This window comes from Nothoprocta perdicaria, unplaced genomic scaffold (assembly GCF_003342845.1).
Source record: "Nothoprocta perdicaria isolate Ctin4 unplaced genomic scaffold, notPer1 scaffold_11, whole genome shotgun sequence".
In the NCBI taxonomy this organism is placed as follows: Eukaryota; Metazoa; Chordata; class Aves; order Tinamiformes; family Tinamidae; genus Nothoprocta; species Nothoprocta perdicaria.
This window is the reverse complement of record NW_020454205.1, coordinates 3,332,236-3,352,343: the sequence shown is the minus strand read 5'-3', so window position 1 is coordinate 3,352,343 and position 20,108 is coordinate 3,332,236. Positions and strand designations below refer to the sequence as shown.

The 20,108-nt window shown below is 36.6% G+C and overlaps 1 protein-coding gene across 1 annotated transcript; it reads left to right on the top strand.

Moving 5' to 3' along the window:
* Positions 1-110: 110 nt before the first annotated feature.
* STRADB (STE20-related kinase adaptor beta) lies at positions 111-7,975 on the top strand. Its single transcript, XM_026047955.1, has 12 exons — positions 111-455; positions 1,434-1,490; positions 1,813-1,893; positions 2,241-2,340; positions 2,838-2,959; positions 3,372-3,480; positions 3,884-4,007; positions 4,554-4,725; positions 5,107-5,211; positions 5,442-5,671; positions 6,247-6,289; positions 6,757-7,975. The coding sequence occupies exons 2-12, from the start codon at positions 1,479-1,481 to the stop codon at positions 6,907-6,909; spliced, it is 1,251 nt and encodes a 416-aa protein (XP_025903740.1). The 5' UTR covers positions 111-455; positions 1,434-1,478; the 3' UTR covers positions 6,910-7,975.
* Positions 7,976-20,108: the final 12,133 nt, after the last annotated feature.

Here is a 20,108-nt window from a genome sequence, read left to right as displayed (position 1 = left end):
CGCAGCGCAGCGCAACGCAACGCAACGCAGCGCAACGCGCCGCGCAGGGCGGGGCGGGCTGCGAGACAAAGAGGAAGCGTGGGAATGCGCGGCGGGTGGTGCAGGGACAGGACCCAGGCCCCCAGAGAAACGGCATTACACTACAGAACAGCAGCAAAAATTAAACAACACTGCCTGGCAAACACGGATCCCGGACAGCTGTGCGGGCTGGCCAGAGCTCCTCACAGCTCGGAACTTGTTCTCCAGTAACTTCCCTTCAGCGTATGCTAGTCACTAGGACTCCGTTCTTCAGCTTGGCTTTTGTGGCTTCACGTTCCACAGTAACCTGCCTTGGATAACAGAGGGGGATGTTTTCTTTCCAGCTCAGAGGATGCTCTAGCAGTGCCTGTGCTGGACCATGTCCTGGAACATCGGCAGCACCTCCTGCTGTGCCACAAACATCTCTGTGAAAGCAGGTGAGTCAAGCCCCACCTTCTGAGGAAACTGAGCCGCAAAACACCCACTGCAGGCCCACTAGCAGATCTCCTTTTATCTCCCTTCTCATCTATAAAACAGAACTGCAGCATTTCCTTGCTTCAAGAATCTGTTGAAGGTAAATTGGGTAATAGATAGATGCTCTGGAAGCACGCGGGTGGTGGGAGCTTGTTAGAGTTTTAAGAGTTTTGCTGGGATTAAATAGCATTCATAATTTAATGATTTAAATAATCTCCGCTTTCAGAAGCATATTATTAGACATGGTCTAACAACCATATCTGATAACATCTTCCTCATCTCCTAAACTTTCAGACTGTTAGAAAACTTTGAGGGGCTTCACTGATGCGCAAGGGAGTTTGGACTAAATGCTCGTTCTGCAGTTTCAGGCATGTGGAAACAATCTAAGTTTTCTTTTAGAGCAATCTCTTACGCTCTTTACAGTGGTACTTTTCTCTTGTGAAATACACAGTGCAGTTACTTCTGGTCTGCTTTTTTAAGAAGCCAGTTCAGCTGCAGCAGCTGAGCTGAAATCTGGCTAACACAGCTGTGCTCCTTTAAAACAACAGCTCATTTTTATTACCTGCAAACTGCCAGTGATCCATGAATCCATTCATTTTTCTTTTGTGCAGTTATACAGTTAACTTGGAATTCATTTGGTTGTTTAGGAATGTTAATATCCAAACACATAAATAAAAAGATTTTGGAGTGTACATCTGCTCAATATGTAGTTTGAAGCTATGTGTTGCTTAAAGATTCAGTACAATGAAGTAGGCCTCAATTTTGTAGAAATTCTTTGGAACATTTTGCACGTGATGTAGATTTTTGTAAGAGGTATTTTGATAACTGAGAGGAATGCCTCACAATTTTGATTAAATGAGACAGATTTCTATGCTTAGAATCTGTTAGTGTTGGGTCACAGGTTCATGTATGGTCTCACAGCGATGCTTTAATTTTTCTAGGATAAATGGGTGTATATGACATTTCAGCTGATCTAAAGCGGTTCCATGTCTTGCTTGGTAAGTTTGAACTTAACAGGCATTAACAGTTGCACTTGTTACCCAGCCATATCTTAATGGGAAAAAGTTCTGGTAAAGTGTCTTGCTGTATAGCTGAAACACTCAAGAGGAGTGACAAGATGACAATGGCAAGATGCTTTAACTTTGTAATATCAACTTTTGGTTATGGATCATATTAACTTCTCTTACCTGTAGGTCTAAACTCTTGCCTTTCTCAACTACTGTTCATGGCAGAGGTGGGGGGGCACTTCTGATGTTTTCCCATTATCATGTTTAATAAATTACAACAAGTCCACAAAAATTCACCTGTTTGTTTTTCAAGGACTGTTCCTGTATTCTACGTACACGAGTTGAACCCATCAGACCAGAAGAGCAATCTGAGAGCAGCATTCAAGAATATCTGGTAAGAATAAAATAAATCAATAAATAAACTAACTGGCAATGTTATATATATTAAAATGATGTATACAAAAATAATTGCATTAAGTCACATACCTTTTCAAATATTAACTTAGAAAAAACAACCAAAGTACTTTGAGACTTTGCTTTGGAAGAAGACTACAAATAATAACTAAAGTAGCTCATTTAATATATCTCAGGGTACTGATAAAAGCACCAGCTTGACTTTCCTAACTTCATTATTTGATCTTAACATTTTCATTAATGCTATTTCTGTTAACTGTGTAAATGTACATAGTAATTTTGAGATTCCTTTTTTTCTTTTTGTAATTTTTTTCTCCTCACTTTTAGAATGATTCTGATCTAGCCTGGATTCCCCCACCTACAGGAGAAAATGCAATGATATTTTGCTCTACCAATGTCTCCCACTATGAACTCCAGGTGGAAATAGGTACCAACAACTACTAGTTATTGCAGATGCATTCTCTCAGGTTATTGCTTACTTTAGCAAATACTTACTAAGCTTGGAAAATCTATCAGCTGAATAGAACCGTCTTTGGTTTCTTTAGTTGAAAAAAAGTACAAAATCTCTCATTTTTCAGTTATTTTAAAAATATAAAATCATCTATTATCTAATTGTCCTAAAGACACCTGCCCTCACTCTTAATGTCCATGCATCTATTTATGTGAAAGTGCATACTAGAAGTATTATTCACTAAGATGCAAAAGGTATGCAATTGGTACTAAACATGGTTTAAATCTTTACTTTTAAAAATATCAAAGCCATCTTTTAATTAATTTCCTGAATACATTTGGCTGCAGCTACTTAAGTATGAAAAAGTCATACTGCTAAATGAACACTTTAAAATGATCTCTATATGTGAAGCAAATTATGAAGAGGATTATTAATTTTTCCAGTGTTAACAAAGGGAGCCACTTCTGTTTCAGGGAGGCGATTCAACAACTTAACTTCCATCTACCTTGCCCGACACACACCTACAGGGATGCAAGTGGCCGTAAGGATCACGGACCTGGAAAGTTGCTCTGAGGAGCACTTGAAAGCTTTGCAGGTAAAGCAACAGCTCTGCTGCAGCAGCAAATGACTATACAGTGAGCATGCAAGGTTACAAAACAGAGCCCTCCTATTTGAACTGGGCCATTTAAGTTTTTTCCTTTGAAAGAGCAGGATGTGTGTGTAAATTGGAAACAGAACTGCTTTCTGAGGAAATCAGTTGACAAGTGTTTTAGAAGAGCTTCTGTGATTGTACAAGGGTTTTCCTTTGAAGTGTGTTTTATGTTTTGCATTTACATCAAAACATTCATTTCAGACAAAAGCAGTTATAGTCAAGTTATTTGCATTCCTGCTGCAGGCCGTGCACATCAATATATGCATACAGGGAACAAGTCTTTCACTGATAGTGATGTAATTAATGCCTTAGCAAAAGTTGTCTTCTAGTTAACATATGCTCTTCTGTTCCTTAGAACGAGGTGGTTTTATCCCACTTTTTCCAGCATCCCAACATAATGACACTTTGGACAGTGTTTACAGCTGGTAGTTGGCTTTGGGTCATCTCTCCATTTATGGCATATGGTAAGAATTGTTAAGTGATGTTTTCAAATAAGAGCAAAGTTGATTCCATTTGGACTATGTAGTCCATAAGAGATTTCATTTTTAAGCATTTTAAGCATTTTTGTTTTGTAGAAAAGGCTTGTTCTTCCTTCCCAGTGAAGTTCAGCATTCAAACCCCTTAACTTGTATTTCAAGTCCTGACATCCACTCTCTGAGGAACGTTCATTGAGGAGTGCATTTGACTTGATACAGTCTTGAATTTGATTGAATTGGGTACAGCTGCAGATAACAGAAACATGACTTAAGTGTGGTATTTGTCTGCTACAGATTGCATTCTTGCCGTAGTCACTATAAAAGTGAGGAGACTGCTCTTTGTGAATGTATGCATTGCAGACTTGTTATGCTTAGCTGTTTTCTTTCCCAGGTTCTGCTAGACACCTGCTGAAAACTTACTTTCCTGAAGGAATGAGTGAAGCTCTGATTGGGAACATTCTGTTTGGCACAATCAGAGGATTAAACTACATGCACCAAAATGGCTACATTCACAGGTAGGAGAATGTCAGTGGCATTGGCAAGAACCAGATTACACCAATTAGTTTACTGAGAGCTCAGCTTCCCTTCAAAGTCCGTTTTCAGGTTTAAGTGTTGTTTCCTTTCCTTCTTCTCTCTCTATATTTGTCAGGCAGCACAGAAGCATTTTTCCTAATAACAAAGCAGAACTTAGTTTGTAGAATCTTAACAAGAATGGCGTCCAAAACATTATGTAAGCCCTTTTATAACACTTGTCCTATTATTTAAATCTGCGTGCATCTGTCTGATTCTCTCTCCTCACAGATTTACAGTTGTAGAGGGTGCTTTCTTACTTCACACCCCTTGCTGGGAAGGAAAGCCCATTCCCCATTTCTGGCAATCCCTACTCCCCTCAGTTGAGGTTGTATTAAAAAGACAGCACATACTGAATGAAGAACTTCTGTGAGATAATAAGCTGCTAAACAGAACTATATTTTAACATCTCAGTATTTTATGAATTAATGAAATACAAATACTGTTTTGAGTTCTTCATGTAACTCCCAATTTATTACTTTGTGTTATAGGAATATTAAGGCTAGCCACATTCTGATTTCAGAGGATGGTCTGGTTTCTCTCTCAGGCTTAAGCAACCTCTACAGCTTAGTTAACAATGGACAAAAGTCAAAGGTGGTATATGATTTCCCCCAGTTTAGTACATCTGTGCTTCCTTGGCTGAGTCCTGAACTACTGAGACAGGTCAGTATAAATCACACATTGCGATCTAAGCTCCTGTAGCAGTTAAATTCTGGCTTAAGTTTGCTTGTAAAAGGGCAATGAGGCTGATGATCTGCAACTTTTAATTGAAACAAAGATGTACTGAAATTATTAAAACTCTCCTCCAGAGAGATGTGTAAGCTGTTGGTAAGATGCTATTGTTCCGACTTCTTCCCGAGAACTATTTCTGATCCTAAAATTTGTCTTCAGTAGAGCTATGAGTTCAGGTTTCCCAATTATCTAATTATCCCAATTCTTGTATAGACTATGGAATATCAGAGTGTTGTCCAGACATACGTGTGTGTATTTTTATCTGCATAGATCAATGGCTTCAGTGATTTAGGCTGACTCTTTCTCCTGCAGGATTTGTCTGGGTATAATGTGAAGTCTGATATTTACAGTGTGGGGATTACAGCATGCGAACTAGCCAATGGACATGTTCCATTTCAAGATATGCCTCGCACTCAGGTTTGATGCTGAATTTTATTTCTACTTCACTATATGCAGAACTTTTTTTTTCTTAGAAAAATCAATGCTATCATTGCTGGGTGGGTGTTTTTTATTTTTATTTATTCTTTTGTTATTTCAAATATGTATACTTCTTTCTGGACCAAATTCCAGGAAGAGAAAATGATTTAACAACTTAGCCTGAATAAGTTTAAACATCTGTTGGACTTTGTTATACTCCTTTCTATTAGATGCTGCTGCAAAAGCTGAAAGGTCCCACGTATTGTCCTTGGGATATAAATACCTTCCCCCGTGGGGAATCCCGAATGAAGAATTCCCGATCAGGTGTTGATTCTGGAATTGGTGAGAGCATGACACGCACAATGACTAGTGAAGGACTGCAAATTCCCTTTTCCAAAACGTTTTCCCCTGCTTTCCACAACTTGATAGAACTATGCTTGCAACAGGACCCTGAGAAAAGGTAACCTCCTGGTCAAAGATAATTTTCTGTCACTTCAATTTAAGACCAAATATAGTGCACAATTTAGTATCCAGTTATTATTTGAATACTGTTTAAAATAACATTTTTCAGACAATATGTACTATACCAAACGCTACACTTACCTTTGCTTTTGTACTTCAGCGATTACCTTGTCCAAGGAGCCATACTTTTGAATTCCTGTCTGATCCTTGGGATGGAATTTATGATTTTTTTTTCCCCTGGTTAAATAAGAAAAAAAATAAACATGCATTTTGTCCAAGAAAAAGCATCAAGCTGAAGTATTTAGTTTTCAATACAATATATTTTCTGAGGCATTACATTCTTTTCTAATTAGAAAAAGTAAAAAGCCCTTTAAAAAATAAATTACCTTTTGGAATGCTCTCAGCACAAATTGGGGCAGAGAATGAAGGGAACCTGTGTTGCTTTTTTCATGCTTTTCCTGTGCTTTGTGGTTAAATAACCACGGGGCTTAGATTCATTTGTCAGTTTAGCACCTGTCCCGAAGGCAGTATTCATTTTCCAAAACGTAATTGTATTTTTCATTTCTGATCCAGGCCCTCAGCAAGCAGTTTGCTTTCGCACACGTTCTTCAAACAGGTGAGTTTACTGTAATCTCTGGTAGATGGCATAACTATACCCTAAATAAACCACAAAATATTAGAGTTGAACTTCAAAATAATTGAGTCAGCTGAAACCTCAGACCACAGAGCCTGTTTCAGACAGCTTTTTTTTTTTTTTACAAAACATGATGCTGGAGTATAGGATGCATAAGTGAAATCTATTTCCCCTTTGACGTTAGTTTAACTGAAGTGAGACTAACTAATAAAAAATTGCCTAATATACTCAATTTAAAGCTTAAGAATTTCACAGCCTATGTGATTAAAAAAATAAGATTAATTCAACTTAGCAACAAGGAAAGCTAAATCTCTCATTCTTTTATTCTCAATATTCTACATACAATAAGGGAGCTCTATGATTTCATATTTTATAATTGTCAGATGCAATGTTATGTGCAATTTTATATGCAGCTGTATTTTAGCCTTTTTTTTTTTCCTCCTTTCTAGATAAAAGAGCAGACACAGAGCTCATTACTATCCCTATTACCACCTCCTATTCAAAATCATAGATCAACGTTGCTGGCAGTGCCCTCACCAGCAACTGGGACTGAACTTGGACGTATTACTACAAATCAAGATGATATAAACTGGGAATTCTAGAAAGATGCCAAACCACCATACCTCTTCCCATGCTTCAGAGAAGAAAAATGTGATTTCTACTTGCTGCTTTACTGTTTATAGTTAAAACACAATTAGACAAGGTATACTTGAAAATGCAGCTTTAGTGGCCATGTTTCATTAACTTTTTCCTCTGTTGGCACTATAAAGTGCAGTAAGTCTTACCTTTCTCTGGCTGTATATAGAATGATAGAGCTCCTGTTTCCCTTTTGCAAATATTTAACAGGAGGGATTCTGTTGTATTCTTATTGCGTACAGTACTTAAAGTTTTCAGCTTGTATTGTTGAATTTCTCATAGTTTAGCCTTGGGTTTTGCATATGGCCCTCCTCATTTCAACAATTTGATCTGTCCTTTCATTCTCACCCAAATTATTTTAGTGAGAAAGAAGTCTCCACTTCCAAGCCTACATCTGAAATTGCCTAAGCCAGTTGCTTCCTTATGCAAGTAATATTTCTCTTTTTATACATCTCAAAATGCACCATTACTGTATTTTTTTTTCAGCTGATACACTGTGATATTTGACAAAAGTTGGCTGGTCTTTCAGGCAGTCCTAACTGCGTGTTGCCCACAGTTTAGCTTCTTTGCAAGTGTGATTCTTGCATTTATCTTCCTTCTTAGAGCAGATTCTGCTCGTAATCTCCATTATGCCATCTCTCTATTATGCCATCTTAGCAAATGATCTAAGGACCACTTATGTAAAGCAAATCACAAGTTCCAGAAGGCACTATGTTACATAATTAGTTACTGCAAGTATTTATACTGTATTCCTGTGGACCATCAAAGTTATCTGAACCTAGTAATCATTTTCTCCAAACTCTAAAGAAGAACCATTTAACTAGTTAGCACACAATGAGCAGCATAATATTATTGCTGCTCAATACACAAGTACACAAACCTCTTGGGAAAGTCAGAATTTAATTCCCAGGGTTAGGTTCAGCCATGACATGGTTTTGAATTAATCAGAAGCTCTAGGGTTTTATTGTTTAAGCCAGATTAAAACTGCCTCAGTAAATTCTCATCTCTAAAACTGTATCCAAGAAGCAGAACCAGTAACTTCCTTTGAAAAATTATGTTATCTTGTTATGCTTTAGGAAATGTGGTGTCCCAAAAGCACTGGGACATTATTGACATTAAGTTCTGACTATAGTGAAAATGTATGCATTTGAAATTAATGGATAATGGATATATTTGAAATTTTCAATATATCTAACACTTGACCTGTGAGGCAAGACTCAGGTCTTGCATGGGCTAAGCCTGTCCACAAACAACTTTGAGAACACGACAAGATTGCCAGAAGCTCAGTGCAAGTCAGCGAAGACTAAGCACAAGGCAAGCTAGAGAGGCATAAAACCAGTTCTAGGTAAGCGTGTGGAAGTGCCAATGAAATCATAGAATCATAGAATCATAGAATGCCGAAGGTTGGAAGGGACCTCAGAGGTCATCGAGTCCAACCCCCCTGCTCACGCAGGGTCACCTAGAGCACGTGGCACAGGGCTAAGACTTGATTTTACTCATTGTACTGTGAAGAAAGCCCTACATTTCAAAACCTAGTAAAATTAATCATCTAATAAACTGAACCCTTCTGCCTCTCATTCAGTTCTGTAATACTTACTACAATTTTCATCTCAGTCATACTAACAGCTTCTTGTTATTGCTGTTTATTAGGTAAGAAAATGGCTGTTTTAATGAGAAAGTTATTTTAGCTGATCATAAAAATATTAATAGCTTGTTCACATTTAAAGATGCTGTTCTCAAGTGAACTCCATAAAGTCCTTAGCTAAAAGCCATTGTGCTGGTTAGATCAAGTGAGAAAATACATGAAGCTGTACCTTTCCCCCCTCCCCCCCCAATTACTGCCTTCTGGGTGAATATCAGTACTCTTAAAAAAAATAAATGAATAAAATAAACTGCTGTAGAAAAAATGAGGCAACCTACATGTTAGTATTTGCAAACTTCACATGAAATAACACTGCCTTATATCTATTCCAGGTACTGGTTGAAGAAAAAAAAAAGCTTACAAAACTTTATAGTTGGAAGTGTTGCATTTTAACCACTTGTCATATGACCAATGCATTTGACCAATATTGTCATATTTTCAGACAAAAGCAGTCAAGCATAATACAGTACACAATAAATCTCTTTTTTACAGAGCATTTACTTAACAGTTGCATGTGTAATCTGCATATGAACTGAAACGGAAAATCATTTATTCCATCTTTTTGGACCTGAGCTTTTTCAAGGGCTCTTACATTTAGGCCCATCTCCAAGGAGTTTATAAAAGTAATTGCCTACTGCAAAAGCCAGTAAAACAGCATCAAGAGGTGGCAGGTTGGCTACTTTTGCAAATTTGATTCCTGTGGAAATAAGATGAAAGTTTTCTGATGCAACCTTTCATTGTGCTGACACTACACCAAAAACAAATATTTGTTACAGAGGACTACTCGTGTGAAGTAACATTATCCTGATTTGTATGGTCAATGCTATTAGGTTTATTATAGTCCTGGTCTAATAGTACAGTAGTTTGTCAATGACTTAATATAGTGAAAAATAGTCATTTACTTAGAAAGAACTTATCTGCTGCATAAAGCACTCTGAAGATTCTCAAATAAGTACACAAAATGGCAACTTCTTCCACTTGATGCTGTTAAGGAACAAAAGTAAACATTAAGAAAAAGGCATTGTGTTAATGCCTTTGCACCTTACCTCTTTCCACCACTCCCTCCTTCTCCCAGTGCTATGTAAGCAGTTGTTAGTCTGGAGGGCAGGGTGAAGTCATAGGAAAGCTTATGAAAAAGACAAGACCAAAAAAAGGGGGCAAATAACACTGTTCTGAATCTCTCTGACAAGAGGCAGGAACCTCAAGTAGGTAAGTGATTTATATATGCTGCCTTTAGTGTTATATATAACTTTGCTAAAATATATTGAATTGTCCAATACTTGCAAAACAACTAAGCTAGCTGTCTTGATCGGTCCTGAAGGTTTTCCCTATCATCTATGAATGTGGGGGGGGGRAAAAAAAAAAAAAAAAAAAGGCAATTCAGTGATATAAAAGGAACATTACCTCTGAGGAAGACCTCAAGAAAGTACAGTTAAGAACCATACTGTGAGCTCAATCTGTTCTCACAGATCGGTAAAAAAATAACAAAACCATTGAAAAAAAATGAGAGGGTCCGCTAAATAACCAGCTTAGAGTAACACTTAATAATTAATAAAGTTTAAGCCATTCACAAACTTGAGATAGAATGAACCAAAGAACACTAGGTTTAAAGATACTCCTGCAGAAACCTCCATCATTCCCAAATGAAAGTAACTGACTCTGTGAGTTAAATGCATTTATATAAAAATAGTACTTCATAGTTAAGATAAATACCTTGAAAAACAAACCATTCTTAGGTGAGCTTCTCCTATGCTAAGGTTCTACATACAACTTAGTAACTACCAGCTTCAGAATTAAATTCATCATTCACTAAACAAATCTATAAATGTCTTGATAATTTAGTCATTACAGTTACACAAACATATGTTACTTACCCAAGGTAATACTGAATAAATCAAATAATAATAATAAAGCTTCCACTATGACTTTTGTTTGCTTGGTCCTGTAATGAAATCCAGCTGCAACAGTGAGATTAACCATTAATACAGGTTAAGATCCTGCATAACAGACTTAGCAGGGCTTTCAGAGTTTTACATTACGGCAAAACCAATGGATACACTAGTAATAACAGAAGCAAATAAAGGTATATTACATCAAAAATTACTAGGAAAGTTCTATGAAACTTTAGACTGGCTGCTTTCCCTAGCTATGTCTATAATAACATGGTTAATGCCCACACTGAAACATCTACTTGAAAATATGCCCATGTTTTGAAATACTATGCACATTTCAGAAGTGTAAGATCCTCTGTTACTGCAACAACAGAAACACATTTTCTAATACATTCATTTTTTTTCTTGTAATAATACATTGTTATACCAATCGTCTTAGAAGTCTGCTCTTTGTCTAATCTGCTAGTCTGTCACATCAATTACTTACAACTCTCATTGCACGATGAACTCCTACCTTATTCCATAAATCAAGGCCAGAAAAGTTACACAACCTGTCACCAAAGCCACACTGCAATATAGAAAGTTGGTGAAATGAGTCACCTGAAGATTCAAAGTGAAAGATGCAGTAAAGATGTTGCAAGGACATATTTTTTATTACTGCTACTTCTACACAAAGTGGGAGCAGTATCTGCCTAAGTCAAATTCTAAGTGAGATATGTGTTGCCCCTTGTTTTTCTTTGCAATGGTGTTCTGACTTCATTTGTCATCATTTTGGATTGTCTCATCTTCCACTAATGAATCTTCGAGCTTTTCAGAGAAATGTATCCTTTTCTTAGGACTAATTTCCTCTTGCTCTGCTTCAGTGCTTTGATTCTGAAACTTCAGCCTGGTAGTATTCCCTGGATCTTTACCAACGGAACAATCCAGGAATGCAATGGAAGAGGCTGCAGCCTGTGTTCTGGGGGTCTCTCTAGCTGACCTACAAAGAGGGGGCCCACTGTGTGGTCTCGCAGAATGGAGTGGCTGACCCTGGCGTTCTGCTGGAGCACCCCGCAACTCCTGTAGAGCTCTCTCCACTGCTGTTTCAAGATACTTGCATACTTTAATTTTTAAATCCTCTTCACTTGCATGATTCTGAATATTAAGATAAAAAAGGATATGAAACATTTTAAACTATAGATAGCAGTTAAAGATTACACTTAATCTCATTAAAACAGAATCTGTAAACTTCACAAGCGAATTAAAAAGCTCTTCTCAATTAAAATATAACTATGCCCAAACTTATTGGTTCTAAAATAGATTTTATCTAGAACCTATGACCCCTCATCTGTCACATTTGTGATATATCCCATAATCTATGAATCACTCAGGTTTAATCAAATACATTGTACTTATATCCAAATAAGCATGAGAAATACAGGATTCCTGTGAAGCTATTAGAATATATATATATATGAATATAGAAATAAAATACAGAATATATAAAGAATATAGAATATATGTGAATATATATGTGTGTGTATACATATATACACATATAGGCTACACACTCTTAAAAGGAAGAACAAGCCAGCACATTTTTTGATTAGTCAATGCCAATGTAAATTCTAACCAAAGGCAGCAGGGGAGAAAACGTCCCAGTTCTTCACAACTTAGCTACCTAATTCCATTCATCCCAGAAACTGAGCCAGAGAAAGAATTTCATGCATCTTGGACAGTTAATGAGAAATTTATTTCAGAAGAATCGCTGGCTTAAGCTGATATTCTGCACAAGCTCTGTCTTCAAAGGGACACTGAAGTCTACATTGTAATAAATGTAAATTTACATACATTAAATAATATGCCATAAAATGGAACAGGAGGGATGGCTGGCAGGATACACAGTTTTCCCCCCCTATTCTGTCAATGTCACATACCATGTGAAACATGGATCAAAGTTTTCAATTCTGAGATCATGTACAGTTTACTAAAAAATAGTTCACCTTCTGCATTTAGATTCTAGCTTTCCAGTTCACATATATTTAATGTGGACAATTCAAAGAAAATATTCTTACAGGCAGATTTTCACATGGTGTGGGCATGGATGTAGAACCTGGATCTGGAAGGCCATTTGGGAATGAATTTTTGTTAGAAGCTTTCATGGCTCGTGGTGACTGCTGTTCTGTGGAATCTGATGGACCTCTCATGGACTTACTAACGGATTTCTTTGGTTTGTTGTCATGTTCTTTATCTTGCTCCGCTTTCTTCAAGTTTTCTTTGTTACAGGAGAATACAGATGATTCTGACTCCTTGTATCCCACAGCAGATGATGTTGAAGGAGTTGCTTCATAATGCTTTCCATGTTTCTCCTTTATGCTCTCTGCAGATTTCCTCAAATTAGTTGGTTTTTCCTTCTTACTTGGCGTACTTGTTAATATTCGACCCAGATGTCCATAGAATGGCATGGCATATTTCTTATGAGCCTTATCACACAGCTTGTCTCCTGAATTCACATCAAGACTTCTTGATGGCTTTCCTTTTTCCTCAGGATCTACTTGCAAAAACATAGGTCTTGGATAACTGCAGGGATCTGTTTGAATATCAGCACCACAAGCATTTGAAAAAGGAGAAATATGTACTGCTTCAGATGTTTCTATCTCATCATGGGTCTTCTGACTTAATGGTCTTTCAAAATCCTCTTTTGACAGAGCTATTTCTCTCTTTTTATCTTGATTTTCTTTTTCAAATGTATTAATTATTTTTTTAATAAAGACCATTAATCCATTAGTTTGTTTTTCATTATTTATGTTAGCCACTTCATCGGGTATTGGATCTGGAAATTTATCCTCACAAAGTTCATATTTTTCATTTCTTGCTTCTGTGTCTCGCTTCTGTAGACCTTCCAAGTCACTGTCTTCATTCTTACGGAGTATTTCAGCTTTCAAAACATTGTCTGTCTGAAGATCTTGTAAAGTGTTGCTTAAAACAAACTCTGAACTTGTTGCTTCTGTTTCAGAAATATTGTCTTTAGCATCTTCTGAGATTCTTTCTGTAAGATACTTTAAATGGTTTATTTCTGATGATTTATCTTGAAGATTTTGGTATAACAAAGAATTCAGACTAAGGCTTTCTTCTTCTTTGGGCAGCCCAGATTCGCTGTCTTCTAACTGTCCTCTGCTAGCTCTTAACAGACGTAAGTTCTCTTTCACCTTCTTTAATTCTTCTTTTGTGATTAACCCTATTTTTGCAAGTCTTTCAACAAGATGATCCTGAATTTTTTTGCTTAAAATTGATTTTAGATTCATAATTTCTTTTTCTGGGAGTAGCTCTAGAAGTAAGTTTTGCATACTCTCACTTAATGCAGATTTTCCTCCTATTATAGATTTTTTAGCTTGATTTTCACTACAAGAAGCCTGGTCTACTTCCACTAAATCTGTCTCTTCTGCCTCTCCTTCTGCAAGGTTCAGTGAGGACAAATTCTCATGTACTTTCTTTAGTTTCTCTTCCATCATTTGCCCTGAAATTTTCTCTGTAAGGTGACGTTGCAGAAATTTATTTACAAGTGGCTTTAGATTCATTATTTCCGTTTCCAAAACTTTTCCTATAAGAGTATCTTGAAGAGTTTGGTTTGAAACAGATTTTACTTCTATTTCTGAAGGCTTCTGCTGGTGACGATCTTGTCCTACCCTAGGCAACTCCGTCTCCACATCCATTGGCAATCTGACACTAGTGACATCCAGGGATGCGTTCTGTGAATCCTCCCCTAATTTTGTTTTGGAAAGCCTTTGAGGTAATGAAGATTTAAGATTTATTGTTTCTGTTTCGGTAGTTCTTCCCTCACAACTGTCTTCCTTCTCAGGTAAATCCATTGCTGTATCTACTAACTGCGTTCCTTTCACACTTTGCAAAGGGATTTTTTCACACTCATATTCTGCATAAGTCCCTTTGACTAATCCAGTTTCTGAAAGGTCAGAACTTAAAGTTTTTATTAGTGACATTTCCATTTCTGATGGAAATTTCTGCTTCCTTCCGTCAAAAAAATCTGTTTCATGCTTTGGTTGTCTCATAGCAACATCTGGCAGAATGAAGTGTTGATGTTTATTTTCTAACTGTACTCCTTCTGTTAACCTCGTTTTTATAAACTTTTCTACAGGAAAGTCAGACTGACTCTGATTCAAAATACATCTCAGACTTGTTGCATCTATTTCTGAAGTGCTGCAAGATCTGCCAGCAGATTCTGTCTCTAAAACCACTGATAATCCCTCCTGAATTCCTTGTTCTGATAAAACCTGATGCTTATTTCCTAATTCTAAACGCGGGATGATACTTCCTTCAAAAAATCTCTCCATGGGATGATGCTGTGGGTTTTGACTTGCAACGGATTTGAGATTAGCTGTTTGTCTTTCAGCAAATGAAATATTTTGTCCATCATATATGCTGCTCTTTGAAGCCACAGGTGAGGTACCTGTAACACTCGGCCATTTCTGAGATTCCTCCCCTACTTCTCTTGTGACTATCGCTGCTTCTGAAACTTTAATAACTTCCTCAAGGCTTCTGCCTAAGACTGATTTCAGGATTATTATGTTGATAAATGCATCTACAAGAGACTCTTCAAGAACTTTAGTTAAAGAAGGGCTTAGATGTAACATTTTTGTTTCTGAAGATTGTTTTTGTTCTATTGCAAATACATCTCCTTCTATAGGTAGGGATAGTAATTCCTTGTCATTTGATGAAGAAAGTTTCTGACATTCCTTCTCTAATTTCATGGAGATACCTGAAGATGGACGGTGGTCATTCTTGCTTGGAGTATTAAGTGAAATCTTTAAATCTTCTTTTGAAGCTGTTCTGAAAGATGGATCGTGGTCTTCTTCCTCTGCCCCCCCAATCTCTTCTAAAAGATCAAAGAGAGGCACCACTTCATCTTCTTTCTTTTCACTTAATGGAACAGCTTGTGATCTATCCACAGGTCCCAAAAAAGGTTCAAACTTGTCCTTCCTTGGAACAACTGCCTTAAACTGTAACATTTTTTTTTCAAACAAAATTTTAGTATTACATACAACCTGAAAAAATTCTCAGAGTACACTAAGGCATAAACAATACCATTGTTTAATAAAAAGAACAACTTTAATAAAATTTCTGATATTTTATAAAAAAATTCTTAGTAAAGAGCTGTTAAATATTAACCATAGGATACTTCTGTGAAATGGGGAATGTGCTTCTGTGGCAGGGGTGGGGAGTAGATACACACACACACACACACACACACACACACACACACTGAGATGAGGGGCCCAGGCTACTGAACAGCTGAGCACAGTGAAAACCTCTGATGGAACCTGGTAGCAACAGAAGCCTTTGTTACCATATGCACAGTGCTAGAAGAGACCAATAAACTTCCAGGGCCAAAGAGCTAGTTCATCAATGAATGATGAACTGGCATGTTCGACCATCCAAATCCATGAGAACCCTAGTTCTGGAAGTCCACACGGTCAATCATTCAAATACTTTATATCTGAATTTGACATTTGTTTTGAATCTGAGGTTTGAAGCTTCACTGTCTAAGCACTTTCCATTATTTTGTAAAATGCTAGCATGATTTTTCCAAACCATGCGCACCTTTGAGAGCTAACATGGAAGTTCTGTCCATAGTAAGTAGCCAGAGGAAATCTGGAAAGATACTGTAGGACACATCCTTCTGTCTTGCCTATATTTCAAAGTTATTTAATCGTTCCTAAAGTCACTTTATATCTTCCATGTACTTTATTTGACTGATCAAGTACTGTTTTCATAGGTTTCTGATATTAGAAATTCTATTTCCTAGCAGAAAAAAATTCATTTGCAAAAATATTTGGGTAATTTGTAGTCTCTTCTTTCCCATCACCTGCCTAAGACAATCCACTCTGGAAGTCCCTGCATTCTGGCAGAACATCCCCTCACCAATATTGGAAGGCACACAGAGCATTCAGCAGCCAAAAGTTCAGCTATATCACTAAAGAGCAGTCCAGCTTTCAGTGCCTTCACTGGCTTTCCACAAGCAAATGCCATCTTAATGGCTAACACCCACCAAACACTAACACTGACGTCACATGATCAGGAAATGCTACAGTTGGAACACAATGCAGAACATGATAGAACAACAGAAAAAAATGTTTTTAGTGGTTAGACTAGAAGGTTCTGAATGGTGTCTGCTTGGTAACACAACTGCTTCCCCAGCAGAAGTTATCCCTAATGTACAAATGTAGCAAATCTCAAGACAAGACCTTAAAAATATTTGCAATAGTATGAAATCTGCTTAAAGGACTACTAAGTCCTTTAAGCAGTTTAAGTAACTACTTAGTTACTTAAGTAAATAAGTTTACTTAGTTAGTAAACTACTTAGTAACTACTATACTACACAATTTTATAAAAATGTAAAAAATAATTTTGAACTCAAAACTACATCACTTTGAAAAAATCTCATGTAATCTATGAAACAAACTACTGCCACAAATACAGAGAATCACTTACATGTAAGCACTGTGTTCAGTAATGGTTGGAAGTACTTAGCATTTGAAATGAATCAATATGCAAGATTAAGAATCTCATTTTTATGTTAATCATCACGTTTCAGATATCAATGTGGTATATTTAATGTGGTATGCTCCTGAATTTAATACAACGTACCCCCGTTTTGTTCAAAAGCGAAGCCAATTTTTTGTCAGATTCACCTGGAAAATAGTAAATAAAAAGCAAATAAATTCCTCCAAATTCACACACTCCAATACATCTAAATTGATTTTTTTGACATTTGTAAAGCTATATGTAAACGATTTATCCAGTGAAACATTTTTGAATCTTGTAAGTATTCATCTGAATATTTAAGAAGGCACAATAGTGCAAGTTCTAATCAGCAGAATTAGAAAATACACTTTCTAACTACTTTAGATCAGCATTTGTTTGAATGAAGTGTAACAAGTGGATAAAATGAACAACAACGTAGCCTAGTTTAGTGCATTAGTCAAACCTGCACAACATGTAATACTGCTTTAGTGCCTTGAACCCTGCTGCAGTATTTAGAAAGCAGTAACTGCAAATAGGGAAAAAAGGTTATTACCTAATTTAAGACTACCAACTAGTTTTGATATCACAGGGGAACGCACCACCTCCGAAATACAAGATTCTGTAGCCTGTAAGAAAAACAAAATTTCTTAAATATCTTTATTGCTTTGTGTCAGAAAGTAACCATCTCTAGCACAAATGAACAAAAAGAATTAAACTGGTAAAATAATACACTAGAAATCCCTCTTACCCATTGTAGAGGATAAAGCATCCTAGTTTTAAAAACGTAAGATAGACAGTGTTCATCTTTCTAAGACAGACACTGGATACCTCAAAGTTCTACACTACTCTATTTCTTTCTCAAATATTTTACTGAAGTGCCCTTCTAATGACCTTCTCTTCTAACTGCAACTTTGACAAAATTTTCACTTCTCCACTGGATAGCCATTCACAAGTGTCCTAATCTCTTGAGAAACTCTATTTTAAGAGACTTTTTTCAAATCTTCATTCTTGATTTGCCTGAAACAAAGAACGGATATTTGAATTCAACTTACTGCTACTGTTCATACATACTTGAAAATTTGTACATTCTTCTAGTTTATTACATGCATTTATATTGCCACATAATTTTTAATTTTCTTGACAACTTCTGTGGCACTTCCTAATTGTCTTTCCTTTTCGAAGGCCATGAATTTGTCTTGACTGTTTGAAAAATTTCCAACTAGATTTTGCACAGACCTTTTCTGGAAGTTTAGATGTTTCACTTGTTGCTGGAAGAGGAAGGATTTCTTCTTTGGGACATTCATGTTTAGCAGTAGTAAATGAATCCACTTCTTCAGTTTTCAATATTTGCTCTGGAAATTCCTGAGCAGACTGAGGAGAACTGTCTTCCAAGTCAGTCTGTAAGTAGATTATTATAGTTGTTGTTTTCTCTGACTTCTAACATTCTTTTAAAACAGATAGGATAAAAAAGGGGATTAATGTAAAGCCGGGAATAAACAAGTATATTTCTGCTGAAGTTTTAACGTTAACTTCACCAGACAGGTAATAGGCACTTTAGCTTAAACCCACTCAGGTTGAGAGCTGCTCAAATGCAAGTGAAAAGCAGTTAAACGCAGTCACCTGAAATTCAGCATGTTGCATGATTACTGCAGTTAAAACTATCAGAGGGACACATTAAATTCTAAGAATTTTTAGCACTGTAACAAAACAAAGCTTGACCTATGCTGCAGAAAAAAAAAACAGAATGTGCAACAGTGTAACAACAATGTGCAAAATAAAGTCACATCCCTTCCTCTAACTGGAGTCCATGCAGCGCTTACACCACATTCAGTCCTGACATAAGCAGAAACAGCTTCTTAAGATAGGCTTGTGCTGCTGCTGATAATGTAATAAGTGGAAAAAAAAAATAATCAGAAAGCATTAAAAAAATCTCTGATATTCTTATTGAAAAACGTTTGCTTCCCATACAAGTGGTAATAGTTTTGAAGCTTATTTCAAGAGACAGTATTTACCTGTCTACCTAAAAGAATGAAAATTTAACTTTTTCAGATTAAACAAGACTCAGTGAAAAGAAAGATATTTTCAAGATATGCCTAAGATCGTGTTCTCTATTTAAGGGTTATCTAATGCTAGGTGTACTTAATGGCTGAATCACAAAACTGAACAGGGTAATGTGTTCACAGAACACGAATTCTAATGCTATGATGACTGTAACTCTATAAATAATTTCCTGATCCATGACATTATTTTAAAACTATCAAGGTTGAAATGACATATTTGTTACTGATCTACTTAAATCCTTGGCAATCATGTCGGGGGCGGGGGGGGGTTGTGTGTTTTTTTTTTTCTCCCCGCAAGGCATTTCATTCATTGCAATTAAGCATGCTGAGTATTAGTATAGATATGAGTTACTGATTAAGACAAAAATGTGGATGGCAGGAATAAAATTTTACCAAGAAGACAGTATCAAATGTATTTTGTATGCACTGACTAGTAGACTTGGTTGTCAGACCACCACCTTTCACAGTAAGTGTTCCGAATCTTACCACAGGGTATTCAACGCGCACTGAATTTAAGTCTCCTTGCGGTAAAAGCCAAAAGGAATAGAAAAGCTTTTGGCTCACAGTGCAAGGACAAGTTTCATCTTTTATAATATTCTTCAGAGAAACCCTGAGCTCAACGGATGACACGTATGTCCTTCATCACATCTTTCATGTGATCCTGACAACCATCACCATTCCCACACAACAAAAGAAATCCTGTGCAGTTAATAGGAACAATCCTGTCTGGAAATCAGGGAAGCTGATTGAGGACCTTCTGGTTCTTGGCATAGCAGTTACAGGGGTCTGAATGTTGCAGCATTTATACAGAAATGCTAACACAATACACAGTGAAAATAAAATGCTTTTTATAATAAATGCCCTTACCTCTTTTTCAGAGATCTTAGCTAGCTGGTAATTGGCTAGAGAAGAAAAGAGAAAAATCATGAAACATTCCTTTTCTTGGGCTTAGTTCTATAAAAATATCACTATTTCCACTATAAAAAAAGAAATTTCTTATGGACAAGTTCAAGTGGCATCAACAATCTACACAAAGGAAGTAAAAAAAACAA

Coding starts and splice junctions, on each gene's coding strand:
- STRADB (XM_026047955.1), top strand. Junction 1,894..2,240: donor GCAGCATTCAAGAATATCTG/GTAAGAATAAAA, acceptor CCTCACTTTTAG/AATGATTCTGATCTAGCCTG. Junction 5,672..6,246: donor CAACAGGACCCTGAGAAAAG/GTAACCTCCTGG, acceptor TTTCTGATCCAG/GCCCTCAGCAAGCAGTTTGC.